Genomic DNA, 26,373 nt, shown 5'->3' on the forward strand with positions numbered 1-26,373 from the left:
CCGTATCCGTCGCGCCTTGGGGTTGTGGTCTGTACTTCAGGTTTGTCTATAGAAGAACTCATACATATTGTCACTTGCATATGCTCCTTCCGGTGACTCAGACTTCTCTGTGGATCCTTTTCACCCACCCAAACCTTTTGGTGAAATGTATTCAACCTTTGAAGCTCAGCAGAATCATACACAACTCTGTCCTGCTGCCTTAAGAGAGCCTGTCCAGACCTAGCCGAATGTGGATTCTTTTGAGCTCTTGTAACCTGTGCAAAAATGGTGCAGTACTGTTGTGCAGCGACTTGTTTCCCCCACAAAAGTTACTGTTGAAGACTTAACACTAGTTGCCTGTGAATGTGACCTTATTTGGAAATGGGGTCTTTGCAGGTATAATCAAGTTAAGATGAGGTCATACTGGAGTAAGGTGGGCCCTTAGCCAATGATTGGTGTCCTTACAGGAAAATGACACATCAATTCACAGGAAGAAGACCAAGTGAAGATGGAAGCAGAGACAGGAATGATGCAGTTATAAGGCAAGGAACACTAAGAACTGGCAGAAGCAAATAGAAGCTAGCAAGAAGTGGGGAAGGATTATTCCCTAGAGCCTTGAAAGGAGCACGGCCTGCACATCTTGACTTCAGATTTCTGGCCTTCAGAACTATGAGAGAATAAGTATTATTTTAAGCCACCCAATTTCTGGTGATTGGTTACAGCAGCCCTAGGAAACTAATACAAGTACATACCACCCCTGATTTTCAAATATTAATTAATGGTGCAAAGGGTATTGCCATTGCCAGGACCTAGTCCAGTCAGTGGCTGAGAAATCAGAGGACTCCATCAACCTGTGGACTAATTTAACCCGTGACAAAGCTTCCTTACTCGAACCTAAGCTTAGTTTCCAGTCTGTCTCAAAAGAAGAGAAGATCTACTCATCCAATAAGTCTTATGTTAACACTCATGCACAAGTAAGGTAAATCCCAGGGCTATAGTTTTACGTAGTGTCATTAACTACAAGGACACAACTTCCATGGGCACCCCACCCTTCTACTCACTCAGAGGAAGCAAGGCTGTCATGGAGCGGGCGTCGAACTTCACAGATTCTGAGCAGCTATCAGCATCATCCTGGTGATCGGGAAACCTATCCCACGGTTCCATACTTCTAGCAGACATGTGGAAAAAGACATTCGTTACCCATGAAATGTCTAGGGCCCTTGGGCAGAATGTCTCAGGTTGAAATTTATACTTACAGTTCAATTTTAGCAAGGAAACAAGTATCATTAATTACTTAAATTTACATATCCACCGCAATATATTGTACCTACCAAGTTTTAATTTTAACACTAAAGAGAGACCTACCCTACATGGAATCTACTCATGTATCGTTCTATGGACAGATGTGTATCTGTGTTTGTAGATGTGTGTTTTTCGAGAGTGAGAAGTGACATTTCTTTCTTACCTAAAAACAAAACACAAAAAACAACTTTTCTCACGTGACAGAAAACAACTGTTTAGCTGAAAAAAAAAATTCCCTTAGAGCTAATAGTTGTGCAAAACTTGGAGCAAATATTTCCTGTGATCTTTTATTAGAGGTTCTGGATAGAACAAAGAGTTATGAATGATTTATAGCAAGTATTTCCAGTGATCTTTTATCAGAGCTTCATGAGCCAGGTTTTCTTGGGCCAGGACATCTGTTTATCACTTTAGAGAGACAAAGTCTAGTCACTAGAGTAGGAACCACAGGAAAAAAACGGAATTTTTCTATATTGTTTTCTTTCAGGGCTTCCCTCGTTATAGACTGGTAGCAACACAAGTGTGTCTTTTCAGCTTAAGCACATTTATATTCTGTAACACAACCTATGCCTATGTCTCTTTAAGATGCATCAGAATCATTTGAGAGGCTTGACTGATGGGCCTCACCCCCAAAGATTCTGATATTTAAGGTGGGGGACAAGAATTTGCAATTCTGGGGGGCCTGGGTGGCTCAGTCCATTAAGAGTCCGACTTTCTCAGGTCAGGATCTCACAGTTCGTAAGTTTGAGCCCCAGGTAGGCTCTGTGCTGACAGCTCAGAGCCTGGAGCCTGCTTCGGATTCTGTGTCTCCTTCACTCTCTGCCCCTCCCCAACTTGTGTTCCCAAACATTAAAAAAAATTAAAACAAAAAAAGAATTTGCAATTCCAACCAGTTTTTTGAATGATGCTGCAGCCACCATTCTGAGGACCACATCTGAAGAACATTTTGCAGGGGAAAAAAAAAAAAAAATTGCGTGACTTTTTCTTGGAAACAGTTCAGTTCACTTGATTGATAAATTTAGCATAAAGTCAACATCTTCTGATCATTTCTTATTTTCTGTAATGCTGAGTTAGGGATTTAGTACAGCTGAAGTTTTAACTGAGTGCACAGGCATCTCTGGGGCACCAAACTCATCTCCTGTCCGGGAAATGGAGGGTAATCATTCACACGCAAACATTCATCCTGCTCTGGGGAGATTGGCAAGTAAGGATGTGACTTCACTGTCAATATATATTTTTAAGGATTACTCAGGTGATTTTTTGTTTTGCAGTTTGCAATGACACTCCTTGTGTAAGCATCATTCTCTGGATTGGTTGTAGTTCCTGTAAACCCTGATGATTTGACCAAGGACCATCTTTAAATGGTTTGGCCATGGGACAAAGGGTACACAGGTGGAAGGGAAGGCCCTAGATCCTCTTTCATTAGGGCAGAGACAAAGAAAAAGAAACAGACAATTATCTAGGAAAATTGACCATTATAGAAACCCAAACTGGATAATTCAGATGGAGCCTCTCCTGCTATTTCCCTGGTTTTAATTTATTCTATTATTTGATTGGGAGGATAGCTTTACTTGCCAAGCAAAACAAACACTTTTAAAACCTGAGACGACAAGAAAGCTTAGCTGAATTCATTTTAAAACTATAGTTCAAAGCACTTGGGACTATGTAGCAAAGGTTTTTATCTTTTAACTCAGCTTATAAAGAATGAGCTCAAAAAGTACACATTTATACATACCCTGCCATTTAACTAGAAATCTTGTCCTGTCAGGCTGCTTACTGTCCCCTTGTCCTTGGCCATGACCATGGCTTTGCCCTAATATTTGTGGTACTACAACTTCATTTTCACTTAAATGCAAAAGAAATATCTCTTATATTACTTGGTCTTCTAGATGGGAATATTTTTGTAAAAAAGATGAAACCTCTTGAATCTGATATATCTCTCTAGACAGTGAGCTACATAAGAGGGGTGACCATGTCTGTTTTCATTCAATATTGAATTAGCAAGAACCTATAGCAACCTATAAGAAAGAATAAATAAATATTTGCTAAATGAATGGTCTAGATTTTTTTTTTTTTTTTTTTTTTTTTTTTGGTAAGGTGGAAGACTTAAACATACTAGTTTTGTTTTTTAAACAAGATGGAGGTTTGTAGCTATTGAGACCACAAAGATGTGCTTCTGGGGCACCTGGGTGCCTCGGTCAGTTAAGTGATTTCAGCTCAAGTCTTGATATCATGGTTGGAGAGTTCAAGCCCTACATCAGGTTGTGTGCTACAGCACTGAGCCTGCTTGAATCTTCTGTCTCCTTCTCCCTTTGCCCATCCCCCACTCACATGCTCCCTTTCTCGCTCTCAAAAATGAACATTAAAATTTTTTTTAAAAAGAGGTGGGGGTGCCTGGGTGGCTCAGTCCGTTGAGTGGCCAGTCATCTTGATTTCGGCTTAGGTCATGATCTCACAGTGTGGGTTCAAGCCCCGCGTTGGACTCTGCACGGACAGTGCGGAGCCTGCTTGGGAGTCTCTCTCTCAAAATAAATTAAAATAGATGTGCTTCTTTCAACAGAGAAATTTCTAGTAAAATAGGTTGTGTCCACGATTCAGATTCATTCCCTTCCTTCTCTTTCTTCCTTCCTTTCTTTCTCTCCCCTCACTTCCTTCCTTTCCTGCATTCCTACTCTTTTGATAGCTTTCTTGAACGTGAACCACATCTTAGGGCTGGGTGACTAAGTCATGCTGTTGAGACACTGCCATTCATCCTACCCTTTTCCTCATCAGCACCCACTTTTATTTTGTCAGCTCCAGTAGGCACCTAGCTACGGCCACACCTCATTGTAGTTCTCAAGGGAGGATTATGAGCATCGTGGCTGGGACAAGTCTTCTTTGCAAAAGACCATCTTTGCTGTAGAGGGTGTTTATCATCCCTGGTTGCCACCCTCTCCGTGTCAATAATGTTTCCTAGTCCTTATATTATTGCTTCCCCGCCCCCCCCAAAACAATTCCAAAAATTTTATCCCTATAACATTTCCAAATACCAATTTGTCTTGGAGAACTGCTCTTCAACATAAATCCCCAATGTGGATAGAAGGTCGGGAACTTTCTCTCTGCAATATTTGCCGTGAGCAATCTGACTGTTAACATGTCTTTAATGAAGATTTGTTTTCATGAAAAAAAAAAAAAAACATCTTCATGAACTTCAGCAACAACACAGATTGCTCAAATTGCTTTTTGGAGATAGGTATCTCTCAAATCATTCCCTGTTTATGTATACATATACGACAACTCTTAATGTCTATATAAATGCTCTTATAGAAAACGTACACATTTTGTTCAAGAGGAAAGAAGGTGGCAAGTCCAGAATGATAATTTACTGATCTAAGTTTGCCCTCAATAAAGCAGGATGAATTATTTTTATCCATATACTTGTTTAGAAGTGCCACATGTTCTTTCAACTAAATTTGTAATTTAGAACCCATAGGCTTAAAGGACTTTTCTTCGGAGAAAGAAAAAATTCCACTTTTTTTTTTTTAAGTGGCTCTAGAATGCTAGATGCTACACCATGAAAACAAACAAAAAAAAGATGATATTAGGATATTTTCTTTTTTTATTTATTTTCTTTTTTTGAGAGAAAGAGAATATGAGTGAGCAGGGGAGAGGGGCAGAAGGAAAGAGAGATGGTCTCAAGCAGGCTCTACTCAGCACAGTGAGCCGGATGAGGGAATCGAGTTGGACACTTAATGGACTGAGCCACCCTAGGTGCCTCTAGGATATCTTCAATCAATGACCTTAAGGCAGAAATACCTATTTCCCACGCTCCTCCCCCCAAAATACCTATCGCTTCATGTAGGCCAGTCCAACAAATTCTTATTTTGTGTCTTTATATCAAGCACTGTGCAAAGCACTAATATGCCAAGATCAACGTGTATAGAATATTCACAACCACTAAAGTTCTTATGCATTAATATGGAAGAGTAAAATCTTTAGAAGTAATATTCTGACAGTGATACACACACACACACACACACACACACACACACACACACACACCATAGACACAGTCCAAAAAGGAGTTATTAATTCGTCATCAAGTGGGTGGTCAAGGTGAGAACACAGAAAAGATGATGCCTTTATCCAAGTTTTGATAAGTGAGCAGGAATTAGAAGAATATCCCAGGGATGGCAAATCTATTAAAGGGCACAAGGGCATGGACGGCATTGAGACTTGAGTGGATCAGCATCACAGAAGCAGCAGTTCTGGACAGCTGAGCAGACGAGCCTAGAGAAGCATGTGGCTGGGTAATTCTATTCATCAATTTCTTCTTTAATTTTGTTGATTGCATAAATTTATCTGGCTTTCACAACTTACCCAAAATATATTATTGAGGAAGTACCTATACAAATTAAGTAAAAAATTATTCTTTGCGTTGGCAGTTGTGATCTGGTTTACTTTACAAGTGATAAAATACACACCACCCATTAAATATCTTATTTATCTCCCTTTCATACTGAAATAGAGCTGAGGCTCAATTTTGTTTTTCTTTAGGCCTCTAACCTTTCATCTACCTTTTATGGACTTATGCAGATGACATTGTACAAGTTATTGTATTTCAAAGTATAGTTTCTTTGAGTCGATATTTTAAAACCTTGAAAAAGAAAATCCTCTAAGATGTATCTACAAGTAGACTAGTCTAAGTGACCATATGTGGGCTACATAAAACCCCTGAGAGGTAAGGGGGGGGGTGGTGGGCTGGAAGGGAGATGAACACTCAAATCTGTGGAGTAGAATGGTGAGTGAAAATACTCCCCTCTGGCTACTCCTGTGCACCATGGGAAATTCTGTTTGTTTTCCAGGACAGTGTATGAGAGATGGTGGTTAATCTTGAACTGTATGAAACACTGGCGTAGGCTTTTCCAGAAAAAAAATGTTAAAAAGCTGCTTAGGCTAATCATAGATGGTGCTGTCATAGGACTGCTGGTATTTTCTATTGTTACTTTCTTTTGTTCTTAGACTCCATACTCTTTCCAAGAATCTCATCCACTTCTGTGGCTTAGACTATTATCTGCATACTGACCAAGCCAGTATATTCAGCTCAGATCTCAAGTCTCAGAATCATATTTTTAAAAATAATACAACTGGTCACAATGGTATATTTTCCACATTAACCTAAGTTTTCTTTTTTCTAGAATTTTTTATGTTGGCATATCATCCATTCATATTACCTGTTATTATAATTATTTATAACCTTCTATTCGTTGTGTACTGGGACATACATGATGCAGCTGGACATATGGGTATATATATTGGTAATACGGAGGTGCTAGCAAAGCATGATAACCCAAACCAAAAGTTAGGGCTTTATTCCAGATTACTGTTACCCACAGGACCCATATCTGACTGTAAAACAACTTCTGACTTCCCTGGAGCCATTCCTTCGTCTCTACCTCAATTCTTCGATTTCAGCTCATTTTTTATCTACCCCAGCCTTGCATCTTGGATAGTAGCAATGGGGTGGGCAATTAAGTGGAGAATCCAAGAGGCATTAGAAAAGAGGAGGAAATTAAAAGAATTGATGAACAAGCACAAGAATGTAGCACTTAAAGAATGGGACAAAAAAAAAAATCAGAGGAGAAAATATCTTTCAGGAAAAAAAAAATTTGAGGGACATAAAGTTGACAACCAACAGGTTGAGTGGGCAAGTAAAGGAAGAAAAGCAAGTATTTTTGCCAAGAACCTTTGACATCATGGTAAAAAAAAAAAAAAAAAAAAAAAAGCAAGTCAGAGTCATGGAAAATAAAAAAAAGAATTTCAAGACATAAAAGGACATCCATAACCTGCCACGTGGAATTTGAGCTGTTTTGGTTGTATGGTAGAGGCAGAAGCAGACTTGAGAAATCCAAAAGGAGTAATGAGTACAAATGAAAGGTGTTAAGTGTACATCAGAAATCTGGCCACAGCCAAGCTTTTCTGTTGAGAAGGGACAACTGAAGAATGAAGGCGCTAAGACCGTACACTGAGGGGAGTTTTACTTTCCCTGCTCACTCCTCATCTCCCAACCTATCCCCTCTTTATCTCCTAGAAATATCTAGCCCGGAACTGTCTAGACGTGTATACGCAACAGCCTAATAACGTCACTATTTGGATTTCTAGTATGACCCGAACCTAGAGGTCTTCCTTGTCCCCCACCTTCTCTTAGCCTCCCATCCAATCTACCATCACATCTTGTCAGTTTGTTTTCAAATCCTCGGCAAAAACTGACCGCTTCTTATCACCTCTGCTACAACCATCCTTGCTCAAGCTTCATGATCCTGCTCACCTGGACTGTTTTAATAGCTCCCTAACTGGTAAGGTTTACTCATCCGCTCCAAACTTGTGAACCCCTTCGCATCTTGCTCAGGTCCTGACTAAAACCTCACTGTTTCATACCTTTCTTGAGCATCACATTTAAAATGATAACCTACCTCTTTCACTTCCTCTTCTCCTTCCTGGCTGGATTCCAGTCCTCCCCCCCCCTTTTTTTATTCTTTATTTATTTTGGGAAAGAGCACATGCGTGCATACACAAGTAGGGGAGCAGAGGAGGGAGAGGGAGGGAGAGGGAGAGAGAGAGAAAGAGAGAGAGAATATGAATCCCAAGCAGGCTCCTCACCACCCACACAGAGCCCAATGCAGAGCCCAACACAGGGCCCAATTCTACAAACCAAACTGTGAGATCATGACCTGAGCCAAAATCAAGACTCACTCAACCGACTGAGCAACCCAGGCACCCTGCTGCCCAAATTTATCACCGACTAACATGCCATACGTTTTCCTTATTTATCTTGTCTATTGTCTGTCTCCTTTCACCACAGATCCAGGATTCAGGAGTTTTTCTCTCTTTGGTTTAATAAACTAAGTTCCTGCCATTTCGCACATATATAAATGCATTATAAGAAATTGCATAAATAAATGAAATAAAGAATTTTTTGCAAGATGATTAGTTTTCATGTTTGGGGTTATTCCTCAAAATAAGTTCATACTTCACTCATGTGGAAGTTTTAAAAGTTCTTCTGTTATACATTGGGAAATGAAAGGTTCTTCTCTGAATTGTGCATAAGAAACTGAAACAAAAATTTTCACCTCCAACGTTCTCACTTTACCTTCAAATCATTTATTAGACTTGCCAGATTACTTTAGTTCTTTACTCTGATTATTATCATTGTAATTTTTTTTGGACATGTTAGAGAACATACTCATGTAAAGTTTTGTCAGTAGCCGGTGAACAATTCAAACAATTCGAATGTGTCTTTAAATGTCATTTCCTACGTTAAGAGAAAAAGTAAACTGACTCAAGTTGCAATTCCTACCAAATGTCAATGCACTGAAAAAGGGTTGTGAAATCTTTTGAGTTTGTATAATCTATTAAAAGCATGTTCTCATGAGAAGTGAAACACATCTCTGCAATATCAGCTTTTTATAAAGTCAGGAAAAGTTTACAGAAGCTACAATAGGAAAACCATAATGAAAGTGTTTCAATGTTAATCTATTTGGAAACATACCCTTCAGTTTTTCCTGTGTTTATTTTAAAAATATTAACACAATATGAAAGATACATTGGGTCAAATAAAAGAAGATTGCTAATCCTATCATCTGATAAGGGCTTAATATTCGATGTATGTAAAGAACTCATACAGCTCAACACCAAAAACAAAAACAAACCACGAAAACAAAAACCAGCTGCATTAGAAAACGGGTGGGGGAACTGAATAAATATTTTTCCAAAGGAGACATACAGATGAGCAACGAACATATGAGAACAATCTCAACATCACTCATTATTAGGAAAATGCAAACCAAAACCACAGTGAGTGTATCACCTCATACTTGTCAGGGTGACGAGTATCAAAAAGATAAGAAGTGACAAGTGGTGGCAAGGACGTGGAGACAAGGGAACCCTCGTACACTGTTGGTGGGAATGTAAATTGGTTCAGACAATGTGGAAAAAGTACGGAGTTTCCTCAAAAAATCAAAAATATAAGTATCATATAATCCAGCAATTCCACTTCTAGGTATTTATCTGAAGAAAATAAGAACACTAACTCGAAAGGATATATGCACCACTTTGTTAGAGTATTATTTTTTAAGTCTGTTTATTTTTGAGAGAGAGAGAGAGAGAGCAAGCAGGGGAGGGGCAGAGAAAGAGGGAGAGAGAGAGAATCCCAAGCAGGCTCTGCACTGTCAGTGCAGAGCCCCATGGGAGGCTTGAACTCACAAACTGTGAAACCATGACCTGGGTTGAAACCAAGAGTCAGCTGCTTAACCGACTGAGCCACCCAGGAGCCCCCATTGTAGTATTATTTATAATAGCCAACATATGGAAGCAACCTAAGTGTCCATCAATAGATAAATGGATAAAGAAGACATGCTTAAGATATATATATGATGATTACTCAGCCATAAAAAATGAAATATTACCATTTGTGACAGCCTAAGATAGGCCTAGAGGATATTATACTAAGTGAAATAAGTCAGACAAAGACAACTACCATAATTTCACAAAATGGGTAAACAAACAAAGCAAAACAAAACAGAAACAAACTCATAAATACAGAGAACAAACCAGTAGTAGTCAGAGGGGACGCGAATAGGGGTTTGGGCAAAACAGGTGAAGGGGATTAAGAGGTACAAACTTCCAGTAGAAAATAACGAAGTAAGGGGCACCTGGGTGGCTCAATCGGTTAAGCGATCGACTTCAGTTCAGGTCATGATCTCACATCTGGCTCTGTATTGACAGCTCAGAGCCTGGAGCCTGCTTTGGATTCTGTATCTCTCTCTCTCCCCGCCCCTCCCAGGCTCACGTTCACGCTCTCGCTCTCGCTCTCGCTCTCTCGCTCTCAAAAAGAAACATTTAAAAAAATAAAATAAAGTAACTAAGTAACTAGAGATGTAAAGCACAGCATTGGGAATACAGTCATTATTAACACTGTAATAATTTTGTATGGTGACAGACGGTAACTAGACTTATGGTGATCACTTTGTAATGTACATAAATGCCAAATCATTATAGTGTATACCTGATCAATACAATATCATATGTCAACTAACTATACCTATACTTCAATAAAAAAATGGTCACCTCATCACCTTAATATAAGAAAAAATACCTTCATATGTAGCCATGTTATATAGTTAATATCACAGTGTATATTACCATCTGGTCTCACACATTTCCCTTAAAATCTTATCAGTATTTTTATACTTCAAATTATTTTTTTCAAATTAAACAGATGGGCCAAATAATAATTCATCAAATGTATGTATCTTATTTATATACCTATTTACCTATAATGTAACTTAAAAAAATTTTTCCCTTCTCTTTGGAGGGCAATGTTTCACTAATATAGATGATGATATTACAAATATTTGCATAATTTAGCATTGTTCTTTTTATTAAAATAAGTTTTTTTTAATGTTTATTTAGTTTTTAGAGAGAGGGAGACAGAACGTGAGTGGCAGAGAAGAAGAGACAGAGGGAGATGAAGAATCCGAAACAGGCTCCAGGCTCTGAGCTGTCAGCACAGAGCCCGTTGCAGGGCTAGAACTCATGAACCATGAGATCATGATCTGAGCTGAAGTCAGACACTTAACTGACTGAGCCGCTCAGGTGCCCCTTTTGTTCCTTTAGGATAATTCAGCATATGTTGCACTACCAGATCAAAGAAAAACTATTTAAACTTTTTGGTATCTATTGCCTGACAACTCTTTAAAAAGATCATGGGAATGATTGAATGAATCAATGAATGAATTTGAATAAAGGTTATACAAATTCACGAAGATTCCAGTCATAGAGGAACATGGCAGTTTTTAGGCAAATTTACCATTATTCAGTAATAATATTTTAGAATCACTTAGATTTTGATAGGCGTTAAATGATACCTCAAAGTGGCTTTTATTTGTTTTACCTATTAGTGTGGAGATTTTTTCAAGTAATTATTGTTTATTTTTCTTCTCGGGTTTTTTATTTTTCTTATCAATTGCTTATACATCCCTAGTAGGAGTTTCTTTGTGTAGATATGAATAAAGTCTTCATATGTAACATATATTTAATGTATATTCTTTCTTCTACGAGTGTTCCTTATTCAGATTTAGCATCAAACTCTTAATTTCATCTTTAAGATTCAGGGTAAATAATAACTCTGTAGCCTTATTATTTAAAAACAAAAAGTTGGGTGTTGTATGAACAGTCAAAAGTATATATGAATGAAAACAGAGTTAATAGGTTTCCAAGCGCTCTACACTTAGGGAATATATCCATAAAAGGGATTAAGGCCTGGATGGACATATCCATATCGTGCCTGATGCTACTGACACCCAACCTTGGCAGTGAATTCATCCTTGAATTGGAAGTCTAGGTCTGAATATTGGCTGTGCCATTTCCTAGCCATGTGACCTTTGGCAAATATTTTAATTGGATGTTTTTGTATATGTAAAAAGGATTAAAGTGTCGGTTTAAGAATTATGAACACTTAAAATATTTTTTATACACTTCCTGGTACACGGGTAATATCCATACATAATCACTTTTAAATACCATTTTTGCTTTTTAATATGGACTTTTCTTCTTTTACCTTCGTAGTATCTCCATGAGACACACGGTATTTTCTCCATTTTATGAGGTTAGGAAACTAAGACGTAAAATGTTTAAGTGACTAGTTAATGTTACACGACTAGGAAGTAGGGAGGTTTGGATTTGAAGACAGGCACTGTCTTAGAGAGTATTGCCTCCTAAATGCTGCATAAAACATTTACAATCTCAGTTCTGTGACTTTTCTATCACTATTCTCACATGGCCAGTGAGAATGCTAACCCCCATTTTGTGCTGTGTAAATCTTACCCGTTCTTCAAGAGGAACCTAAATTCACACATCTCCATGAAGATCTTTGCAAATCCTTTCCTCCTAAATGATTTTGGCCTCTCCTACCTCACCATAGTAGTTATCCACGGCACTCTTACAGCTACTTAAGGTGCTCAAATCATATTATACCTATTTGCCTTAGATCATGGACTTCCCGGAGATAGATTATATTTTTCTGATCCCTTCCCTACATATAGTTCAGTAAAGTGCTTATAGTAAATATCCGGCCAATATTTGTTATATAAGCAAAAACAGGTAATAATATTAGGTTAAAGCCGAAAGTATTATAAGAAAAGGAAATGAGACCAATTAAAATATCCTCAATCCCATTTTGAATAAAATCAACAACTCTTAAACAAAATATGGACAATTACATGCCAAAAATTTCTTGCTAGTTTAGCCTACAAAGTATTTAATATATTTCATATATATTTATGTACACACACATTTTTTGCTCCCAGAAAACCTAGCAGAAATCTTTTTTTAAAATCACTGAAACAACCAGACGAGATAATTTGTGATTAGGATAAAAAATTCTATAAAAAATCAATTATATATGTATGTGTGTGCATGTATATATGTGTATACATATATATACACACACACACACACACACACACATACATATATACACACACGTTTATACATGTCACCTATCTCACACACACACACACACACACACACACACACACAGTAGACACATACAATCAACAGAAGCAATTTTGGAAAAACATTAAAATAAACTTCTTTTACCGTTTGTCCTAAAGACGGCAGCACTGATTTATCCACTTCCCTCTCTTTACAATTGAGACCTAAAATCTTTATCACATAGTATTTCAGCATCTGGTCCATGAAGAAAGGAAATGACACATTGGTGTGTTGAAAATTTTTCTTAACAATGCATTTCAATAGTACTCTCATCAGTGCACAAGTTTGCAAAATCTAAATTTGTAAGATAACTCATTCCTCTTCCCATTTAGGACATTACAAAAGAAAAGAGAAGTAAAAGGAAAAAGAAACAAGGGTTATGGTTAACAGGATACATGATGTGTGGCAGATTAATTTTTCCCTTTCTATAAAATACGTATGCCTTCTATAACATTATCACTATTATTTTTGTTTAATCTCACTGTCTTCTATTAATTCTAATTATCTCCTCTTTCATATTCTACATGAGGGAAGACTCCATGTTTAAGTAATTTTTATTTCACCCTCTTTCCTGTAACTCTCACCTCGAGCTTCAAACACAAAACATAGGAGGGAAGGAATATGGACACCTACTAAGTAAAAGTAATCATCCAATAATGCTCACTTCAGCTCTATCTATAGTGATGTTAACATTATTTACAGATCTCTTTTGAGCACCTAAGTTGTTGATTTCCCCAGCAGTGCAGTGAAGCAAAGAGGTCTCACACATGGGTTCCAGGAAAAAAACTGCCTTCACCTTCTACCGCCCTGTCAGCATTTCTGCTATACATCTCACTTAATCACAAATCCCAGTAGCACACACATAAAAGCATACACCATTCCATTAATGAATTAATTTTTAGATCTAATTCCTCTGAGGGAGGGAGAGTGCTTCTTTATGTTTCATGGAAACTTCTTGGTGCTCCCAACAGGGAGGGATCATACTTCCTAACAAAAGACCGCCAAAACGGCCTTGCCATGATGCCCGTGGACACCAAAGAACTCGAGCTCAGAAGGCAACAGGCCTGGTGGAAAGAATGCAGGTGCAGCAACAGTACACGGTGTTTGGGAGACGGAAATTAACAGTGTCGCACAGCCATTCTTAAAGGCTAACAGTAATCGTAACAGAGACATTTAATCAAGCAGCAAAGCCACTTAGCCAGGTAGCTTTAGACAAGAAGTCAGGATCACAGACACGGATGGTGGTTAGGCTACTCCTTAACCACGTTAGTTTAAATTTATCACCAAATTCTTAGGGAAGAAGAACTGGAGGTGAACATCAGAACTCACTCTACTTCCTTTATAATCATTTGTAAATACATCATTTTATAGAATATGGTCCTTTCGGCATCTTTAAAAAATCTGCAGCTTAAGAACTCCTTTGTATATTGTTAAATTTATGTGCCCCTGTCAACACTATGTGATTAGAAGTCAGACTCTGGGAATAGCAGGCTAAGATCAACTTTCCAAAATTCTATGCTAATGAGATTTATTTCTGTCAGAGTGGACTGTATTTTTGGGATGTCTCTATAATATTGATATGTATGCATTTTTACTGCCATAATGCTAACCACTTCTCTATTTGATTCCTTCCACGATCTTCAGCCAGACTCTCTGTGTTGGTATATATACATACACGCAAATATATATATACATGTACATACATATACACACACATACACATATGACCCTTGAACAAAACGGCTTTGAATAAAATGGGTTCCTTCATACATGGATTTTTTTCAATAAATGAGGTATAGTACTATAAATGTATCTTTCTTCCTTATGATTTTAATATTTCCTTTGTTCTAGCTTACTTTATTGCCAGAATACAGTATATAATACATATTACAAAATATGTGTTAATCAACTGTTTATGTTATTGCTGAGTCTTTGGTCAACAGTAGGCTATTAGTGATTAAGTGTTGGGGGAGTCAAAACTTATATGTAGATTTTCAAGTGGGGGGGGGGTTTGGAAAGTCGGTGCCCCTAACCCCTACATCATTTAAGGGTGAACTATATATATATGCATATATTAATCTTATACTATATTACATATTCGCTATTAGGGCTTACTCTATGTATGATGTCTCCTCAGAGGATCAGGTGGAAAATGTTCAGGTCAAGCTAATGATTGATTGAAAGAACAGAAGGAATGTCCAGGAGTCGGGCTTAACATTCATCATTCCATCTGATTCCGCAGTAACTTTGTCAGGTGGTTTTCCCAATTAAGAAATTGGGCCTTAGAGATATTAAGTAAACCTGTGAAGATCACAGAACTATGAGTCACCTGAGCTGGTGTTTAAACCCAATTAAGTCTGATTTCAAAACTAAGCAAAATAGACATTTTTCTCTTCATTTTCTCGGTGTATGTATTATCAGGGGTCTTTATCCCAAATGTTATATGGAAAATAAACCACAAACATGGGTCCATACCAGACCATCTACATAGTGGCTTTACTATCAGCTGGGGGTTGCTTATGAACATACGTATCTAGTGTGAAGGCTATATAACATTAAGCCAATATTCAAATAAAGTTTTACAATTAAATAGAAAAAATGACTTAAGTCTCATGGGCCCAAGCTATACCACAGATTTATGCGATCAATTTGCAAAGATATTATTTTTTTCTTATTCAGAACCCAAAGCAGTGATTTAAATACAATAATGTTGCAATGGACACATCTCTCCATGTGAATATAATGCATTTATGGAACTATCATACCTCATCCAAACGGATATTGAAAACTTTCATTCCAGCAGACTTTTGTTTGATGGTTATAAACAGAAGAAAAAAAAAAAAAACCCTTGATGTTATCAGTAACATTTTAAATAACTTTATATAAACAGAAATTTTCTACAGAAGTACTCATTAAAGTTAAAATGGACTAAGTGTGGTATCAGAACTGAACGGTATCTTCTTTCTATTAAATCTAATAACAATGTTTTGGTTCAACCACACCATCTTAAAGTCCTATTATTGGTTAAAGTTTTAGGATATTTGCAGGAATTTTAATTTAATTTACAAATGCACCGTATTTCCATAGCTGGTTAGGAGCTATACACCCATGCAATTTAGGTCTAAATTTCTGTTTCTGTTTTAACATAAAATTACAATAAAACAATATATCAACACTCAGTGAGGTGGAGGGACCAATATATTTACTTTCCTTTGAGAATGCACTTTACCACACTGTTCGTTTTTAAGGGAGGGCATGAAAGTCTTCTAGGTCCAGCCTCAATATCCAAAGAGCTTCGAATGCAGGTCCCTACACCAAGGAAGAAGCCAAACGAACTGAAAATCAATGACTTTTCACAGAGCCCTCAGAGGATTGAGGTCCTGGGGCAAACTCCCACCCACATTTTAGAGAGGTAAATACAGAAACTCGCAGCTTACCTGGAGCAGAGGCCGCTGGATCCAACAATAGTGAGGACACTTAAGTGGCAATTTTGACAGACTGTTGGGAGGACTAGTGAGGGCTGGTGTCAGAGGCTCCCGGGGCGGTCTTAGTGGACCTCTGCAATTCTCTGGGCTTTGCCTCCAAGAACGCCCCTCAGGTTCTGAGAATGCAGAGCCAAGGAGAATCACCTGGTGCCTCAGGCAGAGGGAGTGGGGAAAAGTAACCATTTTAAAACACACCCAGAAGCATTCTCCACAATAAAGGCTTTATTAGAAACTTATCTCACCTGGGAAGGCTGAAGGGCAATTACCCAACTCCAGCTTCTTCCGGTCCATTTTAAGGGGGGGGGGGGAGCTAAGAAACCAAGTTATCAACATGGTTTGGGCCTGGGATTTAGTCCTGGATTACGGAACACTTCCCTCCCCACTACCTCACCACCCAGCAATGTGGCTCCCCTATGATAATAGTGAATTATGGCTGAAAAAACTTCAAAGTTCTTTTTAAAGGGAAGTTTGTAGGGAAAGACAGCTACAGATGCGGCAAATACTCAGCCCAACCAAATTCCTATCCAGGTCATCCTAAAAGCTCACCCTACCAGGCCTATTAGCCTCGGTTCCTGTTACATGATATATCATCTCTAACTTTCAACACAAAATTAAAAGACAGGCTAAAAGTCAAGAAAGTGCATGCCAGGTCCTAAAAGTCACACAGTCCTTGGGTAGTTAGGGAAGTGGAGGGGGTAGAGTGTGCACAAAATACTAGTGACTAATTTCCTGGCCATCTCAGCTGTCTCCCCAATGCAACATTAACAAGTCACCCTTTCCTCGTGATTCATGTCTTAATGACACAGAGATATCGGCTAAGAAAACAAGTAAATGTGAGCTCATTTTTAAGTGATATTTTAAAAACACAAATGCACATTGCCTGGGGTTTAGGGAAGCGTGGCTTCAGAATTAAAGTGGCAAACCCATGCGATTTAAATAGGTTTAAAAGTGGTAAAAGTGTTGGGTGCCTAAGTGGTCCAGTCAGTTGCGCCTCCAACTCTTGATTTTGGCTCAGGTTATGATCCCAGGATCGTGGGATCAAACCTCGCTTTGGGCTTCATGCTTAGTGGGGAGACTGCTGAAGAGTCTCTCCTTATGCCCTGCGCTCGCGCGCTCTCTCCAAAATGGAAAAAAAAAAAAAAAAAAAAAAAAAGTGGTGGAAGTGTCAACTTAAGCCTGAGCAAAGTTCATTAAACAAATTCTTACCCAGAAGTCTCCTGGCATTGTCGAGATGTGAGCCCACGCACTCTACGAGAGAACAGGATTTGTACCTTAGCCAAGGGAATTATAGCAAGGTGGATACTTACTGTATAGCAATTTCTCATGTTCCATAGCCTGTTTTTAGAGTGAAACATTTCCAATTTAAAATGCAGAACTTAAAGACTGTTCACAAATATTTCTAGGGGCATCCGGCTAGTGACAGAACACAAACAAGCGTCTATATTCTCTGATGTTCTTTCCACTATACCACAAAGATCCTTCACTTTTGTGAACACACATAATTGCTTTTCTATACATCTTCATTTTCTTCCATTATATCTTCAGACGCTATTGCTGATGATTTCCAGAAGTGCTTCCAAAGCGCTTCTGCTCTTTTGCTGTTTGATCTCCCCACAACATGGCTGCCAAAGAATGAAGATCCCTTTGTCTTTCACCTTTCACATCTCTTGAGAGCACCACAAACCCTAGCCAGGAGCCATATGGGGAAGGTGATTCTAAGCAGTGTAGTTTCTGGCATCTCCTCTGGGGCACAGAGAAGACAGTAACAATGGGGAGGGGGTCATGCGTGGTAGTGTAGTGTCACAAGGCAAAAACAACACTGCGGACCCACTTAGTCTGGCTACACCTACCATCCGGAAAAGGAGGAGAAGCTGAATTGCTGAAAAGAAAGAACTTCACAGGGGAGATTGTGCATTCAAATGACCAAGGAAGATAAGAACAGGAAAAACATCAAAAACGAGGCAAGGCCAATGTGGGTGGGGTGAAAAAAAGCGGAAGGTGGCAAGCAAGGTTCCAGATTGGGCAGAGAGTTAGGTAGGAGGCCAGCGGGTGGAGGAGGTTTCCTTTACCTTAAGAGCAGTGGAAAGACATTCATTTTGTGGTGGGATGAATAAGACACATTTGGATTTTGAAAATTGCCTCTGCCACGTGGAGAACAACTTGAAAGTGGGAAGTTTGAGCACATGTCAACAAGTTAGAAAGTTAGTGCAAAAGTTCAGGGGAAGGTGATGACAGCTTGGACGTGTTGGTGTCAGTGGTGACGGGGAGGAGTAGACAGAGATATATTAAAAGGCAAATGTAATGGGACTTGATAATGGACTTGATGGTGAGAGATGGTGGGCCTGAGCTTTTCTCATGTACAACTACAAACCCACTCCCCTTCTATTTTCCCCAAGAGCCTATCCTTCTTATATGGAAACAAATGGCTTCTTTGACCTCTGGCTTTTGATGAGGTTGGGCATGTGGGCAGCCGGGCAGATTTGTGAAAGAACGGAGTTAGTTAGCTCTTCATATTAATGGTCCAGAAATGAAATAAATATTGATTGTCTAGGAATGTTGAGTGGCCTCTTAAGGAGCTACATGACCTATACAAGCAGAAAATTTCTTAGTCTGCTAGGCATAAACCTAGGGATTTTAATGTCTTAGCCAGCTCAACAACTATGATAGTTAACAAAAGTCCACTATTTTTTAAACGATGGGTCCCTTGAGAAACAATCCAGAAACCTGGTCATAGGACTTGGGGTAAGCAGAATAATGGCCTCCCCCGGAAAGATATCCACATCCTAATTCCAGGAACAATGTTATATTACAGGGTAAATGGGAATTAAGATTGCTAATTAGCTGACCTTCAAATGAGACGAATCTGGATTATCTGAGTGGGTTTAGTGTGATAAGCAGGATCCTTGAAAGTAGAGAAGGGAAGCAGAAGAAGAAAATCAGAGAAAGTGTTGTAATGGTGGAAGAATGGCCAGAAAGACACAGGGTTGCTGGCTTTGATAATGGAGGCAGAAGGTCTTGGGCTAAAGACTGGGGGTGCCCCCTAGCAGTTAAAAAAGGCCAGGGTATATGGGTGCCTGGGTGGCTTAGTTGGTTAAGCCTCTGACTCTTGATTTCAATTCAAGTTGTGATCTCACAGTCAAGAAATCAAGCCCTGCATTGGGCTCTGCACTGACAGCACGGAGCCTGCTTGAGATTCGCCTCTGTCTCTCTCTCTCTCTGCCCTTCCACAGTGCACTCTCTCTCAAAATAAATAAAATAAACCTTTATTTTTTTTTTAAAGGCAAGGTCATAAATTTTCCCCTAACGTGTCCAGAAAATAATGCAGCCCTGCTGGCAGTGTGGTTTTAGCCCACATTGCCGTTTAGCCCATTTAGACATTAAAATCCCTAGGTTTCTGCCTAGCAGACTAAGAAGTTTTCTGCTTATGTAGGTCATGTAGCTCCTTAAGAGGCCACTCAACATTCCTAGACTATCAATATTTATTTCATTTCTGGACCATTAATATGAAGAGCTAACTAACTCTCCTTTCTTTCACACATCCATTTTGGACATCTAACCTATAGAACTGTAAGAAAATAAATCTGCATTCTTTTGAGCCACTAAGTTTGTGTCTGTTATTCCAACAGTAGAAAACGAGTACACGACTGTGTTAGTTTGCTAAGATTGCCATAACAAAAGACCACACTGGGTGGCTTAAACAGTAGAAATTTACTTCTCACAGTTCTAGAGGCTGAAGTCTAAGATCAAGGTGTTGGTAGATTTGATTTCTCCTGAGGTCTCTCTCCTTTTGGTTCTTTTTCACATGGTCATCCCTTGGTGCTTACACTGCCCTTGATATCTCTTTAAGTGTTCAAGTTTCCATTAGTCATGTTGGATTTTTAACTTAAAAAGGCCTTAAAAAGGCCTCTTTTTAACTTAATTACCTCTTTCGAGGATCTATATCCAACTATAGTCACGTTCTCAGGTATGAGGGCTTAGGGCTTCAATTTATGAATTTTAGGAGAACACAATTCAGTTAATAACGACAACTATATCATAAACCTCCCCTGACGCCCTCTCCAGAGGGTCCTGAAGCAATATACTAAGGTGACTTACCAGAGCTTGTTAAATAGAGGCTCAGAATTCATGCCACTTTGTGTGCCTATGGACTGTCGTGACCCAAGTTCATCTCATAGTAGATACTATAGGACTACAGATCTACCCTGTGGTTATTTCCTCAGACACAAAATGTGTATTGAAAATAGACACATTAAACATTTGGCAGAATCCACATATTATTCATCTGTGGGGTAGAAACTCTCATGGCAGGAAGGGTCAAATAGAAGCCTTAGAGACTTCTCCCTTTCCACCAGGATGGTAATCCAAAAGCCATTCCAGACCCTTGGGAAGACTAGTGAGATCAGGGCACAATCAAATATTAACACTGCAAAGCAGTGATTTCGGGAGAATGACATGTGAATGAAATTTTCAGAATGAGCAAGGGCATGAAAACATTCATTTCCCATGTAAATGTCCACTAGAGGGCATCCACCATGGTGGTCCAATGATCTTGTTAACAAGATGACTTTCTTTGGTGAAAGTCAATCAGCTTTTTCTTCCAGTCACTGTATACACAAAGTAATGCAACAGAGATGGAAGTGACTCATGGGCTGAACAACATGAGCTTTCTCTCAACGGGGCTGCTCTGGATACTGCTGCTGCTGGGTTTTTGGTATGTCAACAGCAGATGCAAACACTGAAGCATCATGATATGACCCAACCAGTCATGTGAGGGCACCTTGATCACACTGGATCTCTTCCAGAGAGGAACGTCCAATCTCACTGGGATAAACACTTGTTTAGGATGTGGAGTTTCCTCTCCTGCTTTCAGCATCTCTCTCAGTACCAAGTCAGCAGATACACTGGATCCCTTATTCCACACTAATGTATGCCACGCAATATTGCTTCTGACCAAGGAGCATATTTTATGAATGGTTCCAAGTTTAAAGGCTTCAGGAATGAGCTCTGATTGGCTAAGTTTGGTGAGGAGCCTGCTGCTAGACCAATCACTCTTGTCTAAAGGTGGGGTTTTGTAAGACGATCTCTCACAAAAAAAATGGATGGTTGGATTGGGAGAAGGAATATGTCTCAGGTGTGTTAGTAGAGGGGACACTTCAGCAGTAATGTTCTGTGCTCCTAAGTTTCATATTAATCTGTCACTTGACTTTTCATCTCTTTGTCCTATTTTCCAAACAGAATAAATAAAGGCATGCATATTCTCAATGTATTTTAAAGTGTTAATAATATGTCACATTTATACATTCTTTAGGGCATAAATGGTTACTATCCCTTTATTTATTTAATTTATTTATTTATTTTTGGTCTCACACATAATAGGCCCTAATACTTTTTTTGCATGGAAAAAAAAATGAAAGCACACAGTTTATCTCATTTCCTTTTTTATAATGACTTTATATTCTGGACAGAATAGTATAATCCTAGTTTAAAACTGAGGAAACAAAGTCTAAGAGAAGGTACTGCTTTAGGAACAATCACGAGGAAGGTAAAGGATTCAGTTTGAATCAGAATAACTGATGATTCTTTGCCACATTGTATTATCTGTAAATATGATAATGATAATCTATGTGGGCCACTGTCTTCTGACAAAATGGCATTAAAGAACCTTTCCATATTTGTAAATTCCCCACTGTGAGTGTCTTTTCAACAGGTAGGCTTCCCCAACCAGGCAAGCTCCAAGGCTGTCTCTCCCTGTCTCTTGATCACTAGGGTGTATGCTGTGAGGTAGGCCGGGGCAAGACTGAACCCTGCCTGGGTTTGGAGTCTTGAGAAAATACGACAAAGATGTTAGGATAGGTAAGAAACAATCCATGGCAGTGGAAGGACTGAGGGTCTAGAGGAAGATTTGTTATCAAGAATCCCGTGTTGGTAGTGCTATCAGCATCGTCCTTAACTCAAAGAGGCTTGGATTTGTGTGCTTAAGTCTTTGCTTTGTGCCCTTTTCTCAAGCTGAATTCTCTAGCCTTCCCATTGACTCTGTGAGGGACCAGATAGTCTTCCAGTAAAGTTCATTGCTGCTTACATTAAACAGAGTTCTTACTACTACAATGGTGATGATACTTGATGTAATCAAATAGAAGCTGATGTAGAGAAACCAGATAGTCTCAAGAATCCTGATTACTTTTCTCTGGGTAATCACCATTGTCCAGAAGTTTCCCTTCCTCCCTTCCTTCCCTTCTTTCCTCTTCTTTCTTTCTTTCTTTCTTTCTTTCTTTCTTTTCTTTCTTTCTTTTCCTCTCTCTCTCTTTATTTCTTTGTTTCTTTTTCTTTCTTCTCCTTTTTTTCAATCTGTTGTAAAGAGTTAAAATGTTAATAGTTTACCCTATTCTAATTGTAGCTTTATAAACGGCATGCTATCTTTCCCGAATCATAGGCAAGTTTGAAAAAAATGGATTTCATACATGGAGACTGGTCATATTCTATTTCCTCTCATTAGAAACATAATATGAATATGAGATATGCTTTGTGATCTTTAGTAATGATCCATTTAAAAATACTCAATCCTTAGCAACATAGAGGTAAACACTTTAATTTACCAAATCTATGATAAAAAGAATAGTTAGAATTGTGTTAATTAGTTCAGGTGCCTGAACAGATTTGATGGAGTCCTGCAGCTCTCTGTGGGACACAGATGTCATCTAAAAAGCACCCAACTAAGGGGAACCATGAATATGATAATAAGGATGAAAGGAAATAGCAATTTTTTATCATCAGCCAAAGTGAAGGATACCCCACAAAGGACAAAAAGCACCATCATCTTTTGAATAATAGTTCAAAGAAGCAGATGATTCAGAAAAATGAAGAAATAGAACTAATGTAAATTGCTCAAGATTGCATTTTTCTTTGTAACATAAATGGCAATTGCAGTGCTTAATCTTGAGCCTTCTATTATTTAGATACGAATACACATTATCTCAGGGAAATTCCTTTGTGAGGCAAAAGTTTTTTGAAATTTAAATGAGTTCTTTCTCATCTGTCATAATGCTTACAACAAATTTACATAGACTTCACATGGCATTGATCTTCACCAAAGGGAACAATCTTCCCTGGCGGTTTTTACATCACATGGAAGAGATTCCGTTTATATGTATGTATGTATGTATGTATGCGTGTGTGTTTCAACTACATTGGACACTGGCATTTTAAATATTCCAGCTGGTCTTTAAAAGTACATTAAAAAACATTGCATTACAGTACTTACATTTAAAAATATTGACCAGCTAACACAGATTAAGGAGAGTTGTTAGGAAATTCATTAGTAACATTATATTTATGTTAGAAATATATTCCCTGCATTCAGATAACTTTCTATATTCACACAACATAGGAAAAAAAGGAGCAAGGTGAGACCTCTAATGACAAAATTATATAAAGCAGCTAGTAACAAACTAGTCAATAAAGAAATATGGTGTTAGTTATTCAAGAAACACATTATGAAATCCTCACTGTTTCCAGGACCTAAATATTTTTATTTTCTTATGCTAATTTACTCATTATCATACACAGAATTCTTATTTAAATAGCATGCAAGATTAAGTGTGGATGCTAATATGGGCTTCCAAGAGTTGAATCCTGCCTCTGGAATTTACAGACCGTGACATCAGGCAAATTATTTTACCTGTTTTTTTTAGCAGTAAAATGAGGATTAAAACAAACTATTAGAATTGAATAAATTCATATTTGTAAAGCACATATAGTAGTGCTTGGCTTCTAGAACCTCCTATCTAAGTGCATTGTTGAATTGGTAACAGCAAATTGAAATGTTAAAATTTGAAAATGTAACACCAGCATTGAATCTTCTTTATTAATATTACATTTTTCCCCAAAAGAGCAATTTCTCAGGAAATATTAACTAATTAGTCATATTCTTTTAATTTCAGCAGCTGATTTTTAATATTGACATGCCATTTTACCGAGTAAACTGAACTGAAAAAATTATAAATGAAGGGTTGTTGTATTTTCTATTCTCTTATTTACTTTTATCCTCTGACAGAATTTTTTTTGTCCTTGATAACTCAGCAATTTGAATTAATGATTTAAATCTTATAATGGTTGAAAAGATTCCTGTTATGTAAATCATCATGATTTATGTGCTTATCAAATCTAGCGTGATGGGAAAAACTACAGATTCTAGAACCAAATTATATGGCTTCAAATTCCAGAAATACTACTTATTACTTATGTGCTTTTGGGCAATGTATTTAACTTCATTGTGTCTCTGCTTTTCTCATCTATAAAATAAGGATACAAGAGGGGCTCCTGGGTGGCTCAGTAGGTTAAGCGTCCAACTTCAGCTGAGGTCATGATCTCATGGCTTGTGAGTTTAAGCCCTGCATCAGGCTCTGTGCTGACAGCTCAGAGCCTGGAGCCTGCTTCGGATTCTGTGTCTCCCTCTCTCTCTCTACTCCTCCACCGCTCATGTTCTCTCTCTGTCTCAAAAATAAATAAACGTTAACAAAAAATTAAAAAATAAATTAAAATAAAATAATACAAGAGCAAGCTCCTGGGGCACCTGGGTGGCGCTCAGTAAGTTAAGCATCCACGATCTCAGCTCAGGTCTTGACTCAGGGTCTTGATCTCAGGGTCCTGAATTCGGCCTCACCTTGGGCTTCATGCTGGGAATGGAAACTACTGAAAAGAGCAATTTATCATAGGTGTGCTGTGAAAATTAAATGAGTTTACGGGGCGCCTGGATGGCTCAGTCGGTTGAGTGTCTGACTTCAGCTCAGGTCATGATCTCGCGTTCTGTGAGTTCGAGTCCCGTGTCGGGCTCTGTGCTGACAGCTCAGAGCCTGGAGCCTGTTTCAGATTCTGTGTCTCCCTCTCTCTCTGACCCTCCCCTGTTCATGCTGTCTCTCTCTGTCTCAAAAATAAATAAACGTTAAAAAAATAATAATAATAAATGAGTTTACAGCTGTGCTTTTGTAGTAGAGAATCTGAAGGGACTCCATTTTAGTCCCACTTTAGAAGGGACTCCATTTGGTCTCTGCTATGTTTCTGCTAGGCCCCATTTACCCATGTTCCTTATTTTGCCTGTAAAGTAGCCAAAGAAGCTATGTTTCCACTTCAAGGTGGAAGTAAAAAATTTTTTCTCAGGCTCCAAAACCAGATGACAAAGAAGAGCCAGATCCCAAACATGTCCCAGGATATTAGCTTCAAACAAATCTTGCCTGATGCTGGCATGAACACCCCTACCTTTGGTATGGAACCACCTATCGTTCACCTGACATTACCCTTTGATTGGAACCCACCCTGGATTCCTCGAGGAGCGTGTACTGTAGACCCTTTTCTAATATAAACCCCTAGCCCCAAGCAGTAACAAGACCCATTCTCCTTTCCTTTCAGAGTTCCCAGACACTGGCTTCGATTCTCTACCTGTCACCTACAGCATTCAGTAAACTCTGTTTCCCTTTCTCTGGCTCCCATTTGATTTCTTCCTGTGTGAAGCCAAGGACCCTCCTGGCTGGTCCTGTGGGGTCCTCCCCTAGATTCTTGGACTCAGCCTGCCCTCATCACTTTCACAGAGTGAATAATCCATACTTTGGCATCATTATAATAATTCTTGGTGTGATTTATGCACTCCTGGACCTTTGGAATGTATATTTGCTGTAGTTTTTGGTAGATGTCAAATTCTTTGACATCACCTGCATTTCAAAAATATGTTTACTGAGGATCTTTTATGAGTTAGACACTTTGAAAGACTTGTGGGTGAAATACTTGTAACCATAAAACACCCTTGTGTTTAGGTTTAAAATCTGGAAGGGAGACACGTTCATGGAAGACAGTGTTAGCACTCATCAACACTAGGTTCTCCTTACTTTCCTTGGGAGATCATACTTTCATCTGAGTCACTTTTGGACTAAGGCAATGCAAAGTGTGAGTTCAGGTAGGAAAGCACACTAGAATCTTACAGTTGCAAAGGTTATTCAATAATGAATTACACATTGCAAAGAAAATGACATGACATCAAAAATAACATGTCATATAAAAATACAATTCATTTATGTTAGTATTAAAAATA

At 38.5% G+C, this 26,373-nt stretch overlaps 1 protein-coding gene across 4 annotated transcripts in view; it reads right to left on the reverse strand.

Moving 5' to 3' along the window:
• The window catches only part of MSR1 (macrophage scavenger receptor 1), an 83,582-nt gene extending 70,509 nt beyond the window's left edge, over positions 1 to 13,073 (reverse strand). For 3 of the 4 annotated variants that reach the window (XM_049631699.1, XM_049631697.1, XM_049631700.1), the window contains exons 1-2: positions 12,916 to 13,073; positions 1,041 to 1,147 (exon numbers count right to left, since the gene is read on the reverse strand). In XM_049631699.1, the coding sequence (XP_049487656.1) occupies positions 1,041 to 1,143 (103 nt within the window). In that variant the 5' untranslated portion in view covers positions 1,144 to 1,147; positions 12,916 to 13,073. The remainder of the gene's footprint in view (positions 1 to 1,040; positions 1,148 to 12,915) is intronic. The other variant, XM_049631698.1, reaches the window with a different exon arrangement.
• Between the last annotated feature and the right edge of the window lie 13,300 nt (positions 13,074 to 26,373).

Source organism: Panthera uncia, chromosome B1 (assembly GCF_023721935.1).
Source record: "Panthera uncia isolate 11264 chromosome B1, Puncia_PCG_1.0, whole genome shotgun sequence".
NCBI classification, from domain to species: Eukaryota; Metazoa; Chordata; class Mammalia; order Carnivora; family Felidae; genus Panthera; species Panthera uncia.